Raw genomic sequence first — 12500 nt, 5'->3', positions numbered from 1 at the left:
CGGACTTAAGTGTTGATATTTCTAGCATAAAATTACGTGTCACGGAGCAATCTCAAGCATTGTATGCTTTCAACCTATATTGAGCCATATTAAAACTCGAAACAGATAGGTGTCTCAAAGGTATTCCTTTTCCAGACGGAATCACGAGAGAATTATTGATACGCTTAAAAAGACGTATTTTAAATACTTATGGTGGGAAAATAAGAAAAGATAGCTTTCCTAATTACGTCCGAAGTGAAATGACACGTCAAACAGCTTTTAATGTCATAAGACACTCCACGATATAACCGGAATATCGATTGAACGATATTACTAATCAACCCATTGGTGTTCCCATACAGGAAACCAAAAACTATGGCGGCAATACAACAACAACAACAACAACATCCGCTGGTAATAACTCACGTGGATCTACTTCTACAGTTTCAAAAAAATCTGTAGATAGATATCTTGATTTTTTAAATAAAGTATACGATCCCATGGGTCTCATGCCAAGTAAAATCGAGATAGACGATTCTTTGATGCCAACATTTACAAAGGAATCATATCAGAAAGAAAGTGGTGTTATTAACGACATTACGATGAGAACACGTAGTAACAAAACATTTCCCAAACACAGACCATATTTTACCAAAACATGGAAGATGATTGCAACTTAATGATTATATTGTAATATCATTGTTATTTTGAAAACCGCTTATTAAAATTCAGTAATCTTTATCGTGCTGTGTCTTAATCCTATAAAAAACCTTAATTTCCTCGGTAACACTCATACCATTTTAGCCTTTACCAACCAAATAGTGCAAAACTTTTCTACTACAAAACAAAATCTCTCCAAATCCAGATGGCTACACCAATGAGGTTTGATTCCAGCGATGCTGATGTTGTCATTGTGAATGACGCTGTTAACAATGCTGAACCGAAACCCAAAAAACAAGACTGAGCATAGGTATTTTTTTATTCACCTTCCACATCCCGCCCGCTTGTACTCTTTGTCTCTCCAAAGCCATGGAGAACCATGGCTATGCCGATGAATTTCGAAACAGACGAAGTGGACGTTATGGTCATCGATCCCAATATCAATGTTGCTACTGCTGAACCCAAACCCAGAAGTGTATTTACGATACAGAAGTGTATGTATTTTTTTTTATCGATTCCTCACATAGAGGAAAATAATGTTTTAATATATTTTTATATTTTTTCTATCAGATGTTAACATTGTTAAAGAGGAATAATAAGAAGAAACGATGATATGGAGATAGCACAGGGGCAAAAAAACCCCTAGTAAACAAAAATCCATTCATCCAGAGCGAAGCAGAGATGGAAGGATACGATACAGAGGATGAAGATGCTGGTGATATGGAAAGTGGAGATTATGAAGAAGAAGAAACAGGAAATGAAGATAGAAGTAGTGGTATTGATAATGATGATGGAGCTAGTGTTTTAAAACAACAACAAGCAAGTGGTTCGGGGATGCAGCAGAAAAAGAGAAAGTGAGATGAAGAAGAAACTACTACAACTGCTGCTGCTGCATCGTCGTCCAATTCGGACGCAAATGCAGCCCAAAACGGTGAGAACATTAGCGAAGTACCTTGCCCACTCTGTAACACTGTTTTAGCCACTTCACTACGCGATGACAACAAAAATCTTAATGTGGGGTGACCGAGTAAATGCAAATTACCGTGGTGTAACACGACCAATGAATACTGGTGGATGTTGGCCAATGCGACAGTCAATGTATTGGATCGTTTTAAACCTGGTCGAAACGGTAAAATACCTAAATGCAAACACGGTGTCGAAGCCAGTTTAACTCTATATAGACATAAACACATACGAGCCACCGTGAAAAGAGCTAATGATCCAAACGCAGAAAAACACATGGAATGGCACGACAATTTTTTTTCGAATGTGGTCGGTACATTAAGAAAGACGGTGGAACAAAGTGTAATTATGGAATAGTGGCAGATGTTCAAGGAACCCGTGCTAAAATACTTGGTCAATTGCGCGTGAAAAACGCCAATGTTAGGTCCAACAGAATAAAACATTTCACTGGGGATTTCAACGAGATCAGGTGGTGATTTTCAAAAATGAAACAAAAACGAAAGCAAAAACAAAAAAGCAACACTAAGATCATAGCTGCAACAAATTTGCTCTGCAACTCTCAAAACGACAACAGACTATTTGATAAGCAATGTTTTTCTTTTATTAGTCTATTACACCATAGGGTTAGACGAAGATGACACTAACATCTCCATTCAGCTATTAAGCACGTTATTGCTAGGACAACTTTTGTTCGAAACGAGATTTAACTCTATGGAAGCAAAGTTAAAAAACATTTTTTATCTCGTTTTAAACATTGGCGATGTGGATAAAAAATCCTAAGTTTTTACATGTTCTCTCCTTTTTCTAGAATTTGAATCTTGTTTTTATTGTTTGAAACCAACACAATATGATTTATTTGGATTTTGTTCATGGTGTGGGGCAAATCGTAGAATAATCAAGTTTCGTTATACTGGTAGATCCTATAATTTTCTCGTTTTTTTTCTAGAATTTGGATATTGTTTTTACTGTTTAAAACCAACTAAGTACGATTTATTTGGTATTTTGTTTTGTTGTTTATCGTGTAGAAACAATCATAAATTAGTCGAATTTCGTTATAAAGGTAATTAAAAAATGTTTTCTGTTTTTTTTTCATGTTTTAATAAAAGAATTGTTTTGCTATCTTGAACTATGTCGACAATCGTTTCACGTCTTGAAATAAAGAATAGATTTTTACAAGAAGAAATACAAACAATAAAGCAACATCTAAAGAAGGAGTAAAAGAGATTTGATGTAAGTAGAAAAAAATAAAAATAAAAAGTTTTAGTTTATTTTTGTAGATTGGTATTTTATTCCATGTGGATTCTGTGGGAGATGGATAAACACAGCCGAAGCTAAATCTATTTTCGTAATAAATAAAAACACATTAACAGTGACTGAATATTTAAGATGTGCTACCTGTTATTAATTGTTTCTTTTTTTCAGAATGTTCTTTATGCGGATCTAATAAAAGCTTCCTAGTTAAATTAGATCTACATAATCATTTTTTAAAACATTTTAATGTTGAACTACATAGAAATAATAAAATACAGTGTTTTAATTGTCATACTACTAAATATTTTTAATTTTGGTTTTAGAATACAAAGCAATGTGTCGTAAAGTAAAGGTTATAATAACTACTCAAAACAACAATACTTTATGTTCGAATAGATCTGCTGTGTTGGAAGTGTGAATACTTCACAAGACATGTAAATAGTATGTTCTGTAAAGATTGTTTAAACGAGTGTGATAATTGTGAATTTTCTAAAATTACCCATTTCGACAAAAAACATCAAAAATATGTGTGACTATTGTTTTCAATTTTGTCCTTGTACTGATGCAATATTAAACCAGGATGTGTTTGATGATCAATGATTTTTGTTTTGTTTTGTTTTGTTATAGTTCGTAGGAGTAAGCGTTTATTGTTACGCCGTCAGCAAGAACAAAACAAAATGAATAATCCTGCTAAACCCACAAAACCAGCACCTAAACTAAATAGATTTTTTGTTGAATCAAAACCCAACGTGGACGAGAACATATTAACATATGATAATTTTGATTTGATAATACACATGTCATGTGATATTGTCCCGTAATAAGTGTTTAGATTATATATATGGCAAACAATCTTGGAGATATTTACATAGTGCAATGTTAGTGTCACAGGGCTAGTCTTTGAATCGCCGGCTTTTCGAGCCATTGGGCCTCAAATGCTTTCCCTCCTTTTCGGAGTGCATTCCTCGAGCCTGTCCTGTCCTCAGCAAGTTCTTCCCATCTTTCAGTGTCTATGTCCAGGGCCACCAAGTCAAGTTTTGCCACGTCTTTGAAGCGCAGGATAGGCGACCTCTGGGTCTCGATCCCGTGCACAACCAACCCATGACCTGGAGCCTACAACTCTACTGTGTTCGTGTAACGGCGTTTTCACAGACCGATTTATTTTTACATTGAATTTCCCGTGAAGAAGACTCCCACAGGAGCCCGATGACCAATTACAAGAAATTAAGCTGAAGTCATAGAGTCACCGAACCGGTACTGCCTTTGTTTTTTTACCTAATTCACGGGAAGGGCTAGTCTAAAAATAAACCTACTTGTGAAAACGCCGTTTCACAGGAGCTGTATGGAAGTTGCACGCTCCAGATGGGCTCCTGGCACAACGCACTGTAGAGAATGGCTTTGGGAAGGCGACCATCAGGCATCCTACGCAAATGTCCCAGCCAGCGCATCCTTCGAATCTTCAGAATCTGGAACAGTGAGCAGCTACCAGCACGCGATAATACCTCTTCATTTGTGATTCTCTCCCACTAGTTTATCTCCATGATGCGCCGTAGGCAATGGAGATGGAAGGCATTCAGCTTCTTTTCGTGGCGGGCATATGTGGTCCAGGTTTCGGCTCTGTAAAGCAGAGTGCTGAAGATGCAGCATTCGTAGATGCGGCACTTTGTGCGAATAGTCAAGTATTTGTTGAGCCAAGTTCGTTCACGAAGACTGTTGAAAGTGGAGGCTGCTCTTCCTATGCGAGTCTGCAACTCTTGTTCAATGGTGAACCCTCTGTTGATAGTGGAGCCTAGATACGCAAAGTTCTCTTCACTTTCTAGTTCTTGACCGTTAACTATGATTGGTGATGGATCACCTTGGTGCATCACCACTGTCTTCTTTGTGCTAATTGCCAGTGCGAACTCAGCGCAGGCTGCACTAAATTTGTTGTGCAGGAGTTGTAGGCCGCTGGCACTGAGTGAAACGAGTGCAGCATCATCCGCAAACAAAAGTTCACGTACCAGCACTGTGCGAACTTTAGTTTTTGCACGTAGACGAGCCAAATTGAACAGTTTTCCGTCAGAGCATGTGTGAATGTACACATCATTCCCATCTTCATGACTCCCAAAGGCGTGGTAAAGCAATACAGAGAAAAAGATTCTGAACAAGGTTGGTGCTTACAGGGAAACTTTTTGACATGGCTCCTTCAAAGGAGACCGAGGCTGTCATGTCATCGTGAAGCAATTTCACAAGGCTAAGCAATGTTGATGCACATCCCAGTTTCTGAAGGATAGCGAATAGGCCCTCTCTGCTCACCATGTCGAAAGCTTTTGTGAGGTCCACGAAGGCTATGTGGAGAGGTCTTCTTTGTTTTCTGCATTTCTCTTGGATTTGTCGCACTGAGAAGATCATGTCCGTTGAAGATGCGGTCTGCAAGTTTTTGGAGTCTTGGTAGTAGCACTCTCGCAAAGACCTTCCTGGTCACACTTAGCAGTGAAATTCCACGATAGTTATTGCAGTCACCTTTGTCTCCCTTCTTGAACAGTCACAATTTTGGCATCTTTCATCGCTGTTGGAAATTTTCCGCTACACCAGCCAATACAAAGAAGGTTTTACAGATCTGGCAGCAGGCGGTTCTCACATTTCGTCGTCAAAGCTCGGAGTAGAGGTGAATGCTGCGGCTGTAATGTTGCGTGGTTCTCCGTAAAGTGCAGAGTAGTGCTCGACCCAGCGTTCCAGTTGTTTGGTAGAGTCGGTGATGAGCTCTCCAGTCGTCGATTTCAAAGAACAAACTTTCTCAGCACTAGGTCCAGTGGCCTTCCTGAGTCCGCGATACATCTCCCTTAGGTCCCCGACGCCAGCGGCCTGCTGGATTTCGTCACAGAGTACGTTCCAATGGTTGTTTGCACAGCGCCGGGCAGCCTTCTGAAATTGGCAGCAAGATTCTTTCAGTTTGGTCTTCGTGCTGCAAGTCGGTCTGTTTATGTGGTCTTTGTGGGCTTTGTTTTTGATGGACAGAAGTGGTTCTAGGATATCAGCGTTCTCAGTCATCCAGTCTTCACGAGGTGGTCTCTTATTCCGAAGGATTCAACTGCTTCGTCATGCAGTGCAGTCCTCAAGTGTTCCAAGGTTTCATCCAGGTTTCTCGTTTCCTCAGGGGCACCTGCGGTCAATTTAGCCTCCAGTGCCGTGCACAACGCACTGATGTTGTCTGTCTGTTTCATCGCGATAGTGTTGAGACGTGGTCGGATCTTTTGCTTCTTTGGCGCAGGTTTCTTCTTTGAAAGGTTTTTTTTTGTAATTTAAATTCTTTGAAAGGTTGACTTGTGAGAGTACCAGAGAGTGGTGAGTTTCACCGTCAGCTGAGTGGTAAGTCCTTGACCATTTAAACAAACCGATGTCCCTTTTCCTCGTGATTGCAAGGTCCAGTTGATGCCAGTGTTTAGATCGTGGGTGCCTCCAGGAGACACGTTGATACACTTTCTGTTTGAACCATATATTTGCGATGCAGAGTCTTTGCTGCAGAGCTCCAACACCCTTTGTCCATTTTCGTTCATTTTTCCAATGCCGTAGAGTCCTATGATGTCCGGCCATGCAGCGTGGTTAGCACCGACTCTAGCATTGAAGTCGCCGAGTAACGACACATGGTCATCTGGCGGTATCCTGCTCAGTACTGCATTGAGGGTGTCATAGAAGACATCTTTGACAAGATCTTCACTAGGTAGCGTTGGTGCATACACACTGATCAAATGCACTGGGGTAGCATCGCAATTTATCTTCATTTGCATGATCCTTTCAGAGATTCCAACCGGTGTGTCCATCAAGTGGTCTTTCAGCAACTTGTCTGCCACTGCAAAGCCCACTCCATGGATGCCGTGTTCGCCTTCGGGTTTCCCAGACCAGAAAAAGGTGTAATGTTGTTCCGTGATCGAGCCAGACCCGGCCAGTCTGGTCTTTTGCAGTGTGACAATGTCGACAGCAAGCTTTGTGAGTTCATGGTCTAAAAGTGCAGTTTTCCGTGGAAGGCCCTGCATGCGGAGGTTCAGATCTGGGTCATCTGTGAAGCCCGGGCAAAGAGTGCGAATATTCCAACTTCCGAGTCGGAATGCGGTAGTTGAGTTCTGCTTAGCAGGTGAGTGATTTACGTCCGCGGTTGCCTGACCACCTCATCAAAGCAGCGGACGTGGCGAGGTAGCACCTAACTGACCAGAGGCTGCCTGGTTTGCGGCGGGCGGTAGCTTACCCATGGAGCTGAACAGCCTCTCCCACCATCGCAGAGAATCCGAGGCGCTCTGTCTAACGCCAATTGAACATGAGCTTTAACCTGTAACTATCTTCCACCGTGTTGTTCCGGAGCGCCGTGATAGCGCTTCAAAGGAGTGACCTCTCCATTGTACGATCCCGGGCAGTGAAGAGGACTTGTGTGTTGCCCAAGCGACACGAACCACACTTAACCAAGGCTGACAGGATCCAAGGAATGACGAGGTCAGTACGTTGGTGCCAGCACTGGCTGCAGGGGATGGCCGTTGGCTCACGAGCAGTTCATCCGCTTTTGGACAGGTCACTTTTAAATTTCTGCGGGGTGTCCCCCCACCCCTTTTCACAGGGCCAAAGCCTAGTGGGGAAGCCGGTTTAGTCGACTGCGACCCAACCATGAAACAGCTAGCACAGGTTTACATGGTACCAGTGGGGGTCAGAGACTATTATAAAGATAACAAAACATTTTGTCTGAGTTGTAAATGGAATGATTATTGTATTTCTAAACAATGGTCTTTATTTTAATAGGGGATTGGTTTTACTGGGTCCTGTGTCATGAGTGTAGACGTCTGTTAGATTTACGATCTCTGGACTACTTTTATCGACCAATCGTGTGTGGCCCACATTTTTATTGTAATATGTGTCATTTCCATTGCCACAAAGTGAATATTATTACAACATCTCCTGCTAAGGGTTGTCTATTATTATGAATTCTTTGGATTCGTTTGTGAATTTATTGACTGAAGAATCTACCTCCTATTATAACTTAGACGCGATGCCTAGAGAAACAAACGAAAAAACTACCCAGACGAAAGCTAAGCTTAAATCACAAGCAAAAGCATCAGAAAACAATGTATTGATCGATTTTTCAAAGACCATAAAACAATCCATGCAGAAAAATCTAGTTTCAATTTGAACTCTTTACTAATGAAGAACACGGATGATTTGGAATTTATGCTATACGTGAATCAATGTCAATTAGAAATTCATCAGATTTTTGAAGATTTTACGCGGAGATTAAAAGAGTTTTACGATCGTTGGCAGATATACCAAAGACTTCAAGAACCGATTGAAAACGCGATAGAGAAACAACCACGATAGACATGTGCGCATGTTTTTTGTTATCACAAGGATGGGAAACGTATTTACGAACAATATAAATAGTGTGTTTATATAACACCTACAGCGTGGACTGTCGGTCCGTAGCTAGAATAAATTAAGGGAAATCTCATACTAGTAAAATGAATTAATGCAAATTTCATACTCAGGTATAAATAAATTTCACTAAATCAACGGCTAACAACAACAGCAACAAAAACTAGGTAAGATTTCGGATAAATTCTGTACAGAAGACTGATAGTCCACACTTTTTGCTTTTTCAGAAAAATGCCTGGTGTGTCTTCTTCAACCATTAACTAATCAACCTGTGGTAAAAATGACTAAAAATAATAACTTGAGTTGGTCGTCTGGCTACGACGATGATAACGACTTCTGAAGTCGATTTACAACTCCATAAGAAACCGATTTTTTTTATTTGTTGTCCAAAATCACTAAGCCCATATTTTCAACGTACGACGTTGTTTGTTATATTATAAACTTGAATATTCATCGCGTGTTGTAAACAAACGGAAACACATATGGCGGATAACACCCGATTATATGGTGATACTGAAATGTTTTAATTGTGATTCGTTTCATTACAAACACGATCCCAACGTATTTCGTATTTTTGTTTAATAGGATTACGTCCATCACAGGAATGTCATTTCTGTTCTAAAGTTATTCACGTAATAACTCACTATTGTGATTTTTTTAAAACAATGCTTAACTTACGCTCTGAGTGTCACGCAAAACACGTTAGCATAGTGTGGGATTTTGCTAGGCAATGAAACCCAGTGATTTCTTTTTTATTTCAAAACGTAATCCTAATGTGTTTCGTGTTTTATTTATTCGTAGGTCAGCATCCGATATTGGAATGTGGTTTTGCACAAATAGTATTCGTAATCACAAAATAACCCACTATTGTGGTATTTTTAAGGTGACGCTTAGATTATGCTACGCTTTCCACAAGACCCACATTACGGTAGTTAATAAAGTATATTTCAATGGTGGTAGGAATGTGTGGTGTGTAGCATTTTGTTGACAAATGAAGAAAGTGAAGAACGACCATTTCAGAGGTGTCCCTTACACACAAATTGTCGTGTAATGATCTGTAGTCGGTGCCTAGAACGGAATTGAAGTCACGTGGACACTATAATGAACACGAATATTTTTAATAACAACTGTCAGCTTTATAAGATAAATGATTTTTTTCTTTTAGATAGTAAAATCATGCGATCATTAGAACCCTCTACATGTGTCAAACTACCTCCTTCACAGTTGTGTGGTGGACCGGATACGAATGACAACTATTACGAGTGTGTGGGTTTTTGTAGTTTAGTCGCTCTACTGATGGCAATGAAATTTTTAAGCGGTGACAGAGAGTGCTCTTCTAAATGGTTACGTGTCAAAAGAAAATGAAGGAAAGATGCGTTTAACCATGGATAAACTTTTTCGCTCTTCGGGACTAGATGGTTTTACGAGAAGAAAGGACGATCTTCTTTCTCTTCAAGAAGTTTTTAGTTTCATTTTTTACAAGACAGATTTTTCTGGAAATATAACCTAATTGTCGTTGATCATTTCACTAAAGAAGCCATTGTTAGAGATTATAGCAATATCGATCTGTCTAAAACGAGTATGTTTATATTAAAAATAAACAACCACTATGCGTACATAGCCAAGCCACGTGTATATCTAGGTTTCTCTTCGCAACACTTTTTGTGTTTCACGTGTAGGAGTTTTGTAATACAAGAAATAATCCACGTGATCCCTTTGCTCTATATTTTAAAATGCGCTAGGTGTAAAAATGAAAATTTAGGAATTATGTTTTAAAAAACTTAATTGTTCTTTTTTCAAAATACACATAGGTACTCGATATCATCAATGTCGTCAATTATACAAATCCGTGATACATCACGAATGTTGGTATTACATCTGTCTTTTACCTCTGTGCTGTGTCAGCAATGTTATGTTTATCACATGAACACTAAACATTTTTGGTGTTCTCTTGAGCCAAATTAGAGAGCAATTTTTTTCTTAGGTTTTTACGCTTTATGTGATGGGTGTTTTACACGTTTGGAAAATCCGCGTTTTGTGATAAGAGATTAAAAAATTAAAGCATTTGAACTAAGTAACACACAGCTTAATTTTTACTGTCGAACGTTTGTATTTTTTCAGAAGATGAATTGCAGGGGATCGTAGATAAATGTTATTATTGTGGGAGAAAATCGTATTATATCTTTTCGTTTTATGAACAACCTGCCTGTGGTTATTGTTATTCTGACTACTGTGATGCGATGATATTTAATCATGTTATATAAACTTTTAATTTTAGATCAAAACTGTATTTTCTGTTTGAATGGAAGACGTATTGATAAATGTATCGAACTAAACAGAATATATACTAACTGTTTACATCTTCTTATTATGTTTCTCCTCATGTAATGACGATAATATGTCGACATTGTAATTGATATCGATGTCATTTTTTCTAGATGTTTGTTGTCCTACTTGTATGCAACCGTTACTGAGTTTTTTAAATCGCTACATTGCTCGCATTGTAAGCTTTTATTTCATAAATACGCTAAAGAAATAGATATATTGCATGCAAAAAACCAAATTTACTTTGTGAAGGGTTTTTTTTGACGCCCCTGAGTATCTCCTGTGGTGTTATGAATGTAAGAGTATCGAAATTTCTATTTTCTAATTTTTTTCAGCTAAAGTGAATTCTAAGTATGTGTGCTGTACTTGTCTTGCACAATTTTCTGAAAATTTTACTGGTACACCGTTATTAGAAATAAAACACGGTAAATTTTTCATTTAAAAAAAACGATTTTTTCAAACCACCCCATTATTATTTGTGGTGTTATTGATGTGAGAAGATGTTATTTGTCGACAATGTGCAAGACCAGTAAACATCTAAATGCAATAGGTGTTTTATATACATACCATCTGACTATTTTTTGTGGGGTCATAAATGCAAACCGATGAAACAATTTTGTTGTTTTTAGACATCATTTGCCCGACCTGTTGCAGACAAATAGATGTGTATCGATCTTTACATTGTAGTAAATGTAAGGCACGTTTTACGGCCATTGTAACAGGTAGACAACAGGTAGGTAGGCCATAGGCCCACTTTGACCCTTTATACTATTGATACCTGGTACTTTGGGAGGCTTGTAAAATACGCAACGCAACGCAACATACGCAATGCAATATGCCTAATATACGCAATATACGCCGATGTCAATCTGTAAAATACGCAACATACGCAATATGTGCAAAACGGTTTATTTTATCAGCGGTTAACTTGCAAAAGGTCAAACAGCGCATGCTCACCGTTCCCACGAGGTTTCTCCTGTAAACACCTGCAAAATGGATGTGTTTTGTGGTAAGTGCTTCCAACATCAACCGCCTTTCATCTTTGACCATCCTCTACTATATGCCGCTGAGCATTGACACCAATCTTTCCATGATGGTTTACATTTGAGGTGGACATTTTCTTAAGTATATCGACTATATCCCAGAGCAAAATTTTACATAGATGTTGCGTTCAGTGTTTTTTTTTTACCCTTTACACTCGATGGACTTGTTCCTGTAGAAGTATTGATGTACCAGAAGACAGCAACCATGGGTATTTTGTCATTTTACGATAGTTAAGGTTCACAAAATAGCGTATTCTTTCTTCTAAGACAGAAATGAATTATTGCCTTTAATTTTGCGAAAAATGCAGAAAGAAAACATCTTCCAAACCATTTTCCACCTGAACACGAAAAGCATTGACTGTGTTAGAAGTATAGTTGATGTAGTATCGCCGTGTAGACCCACAGAAAGCACGCGAAAAGTGAAGCCTCACTTATGTTTAGTTGAGTTAACCTGGGTTGAGCCTGCAATCCAATCGAAAACCAGTACCTGGTCAGCGGTCACCTTGAAAAAACCAGCTGACCTCGGTGAGCTCTAAGCTTGAGCCCACGATATGGTCACGTGATACTGGTCAGCAGATACCTTGTTTTGACAGGTGTCAATTGATAAAAACATGGATGTCCAATATCAAAGACGTCATTAAAAAGGTTCCTGTTATTCATCGTTGGTGAAGTACAATAATAATATATAAAGTAATAACCTTTTGTCTCACGATGTGGTCTCTTGAAGACTGGCAGTATGCAGTGGAATCTACATCACAAGTGACCACATCGTGAGACAAACGAGAATACTTTATTATTAATATCAAAGCTAGCATGATACTGGTCACATTGGCATACATGGAAAGGTGGACGTACGAAGCAATACTCACTAAGTGAAACGACCCGAAT

General features: G+C 38.9%; 1 protein-coding gene across 1 annotated transcript; it reads right to left on the bottom strand.

Moving 5' to 3' along the window:
• Positions 1-6134: 6134 nt before the first annotated feature.
• LOC138002323 (craniofacial development protein 2-like) lies at positions 6135-6866 on the bottom strand. The gene has a single exon (XM_068848387.1). It carries the CDS (start codon positions 6864-6866, stop codon positions 6135-6137), a length of 732 nt encoding a protein of 243 aa, XP_068704488.1.
• Between the last annotated feature and the right edge of the window lie 5634 nt (positions 6867-12500).

Source organism: Montipora foliosa, chromosome 5 (assembly GCF_036669935.1).
Source record: "Montipora foliosa isolate CH-2021 chromosome 5, ASM3666993v2, whole genome shotgun sequence".
NCBI classification, from domain to species: domain Eukaryota; kingdom Metazoa; phylum Cnidaria; class Anthozoa; order Scleractinia; family Acroporidae; genus Montipora; species Montipora foliosa.
This window is presented reverse-complemented; position numbering and strand designations above follow the sequence as displayed.

Coding starts and splice junctions, on each gene's coding strand:
- LOC138002323 (XM_068848387.1), bottom strand. CDS start 6,866: ATGCAGGGCCTTCCACGGAAAACTGCACTTTTAGACCATGAACTCACA.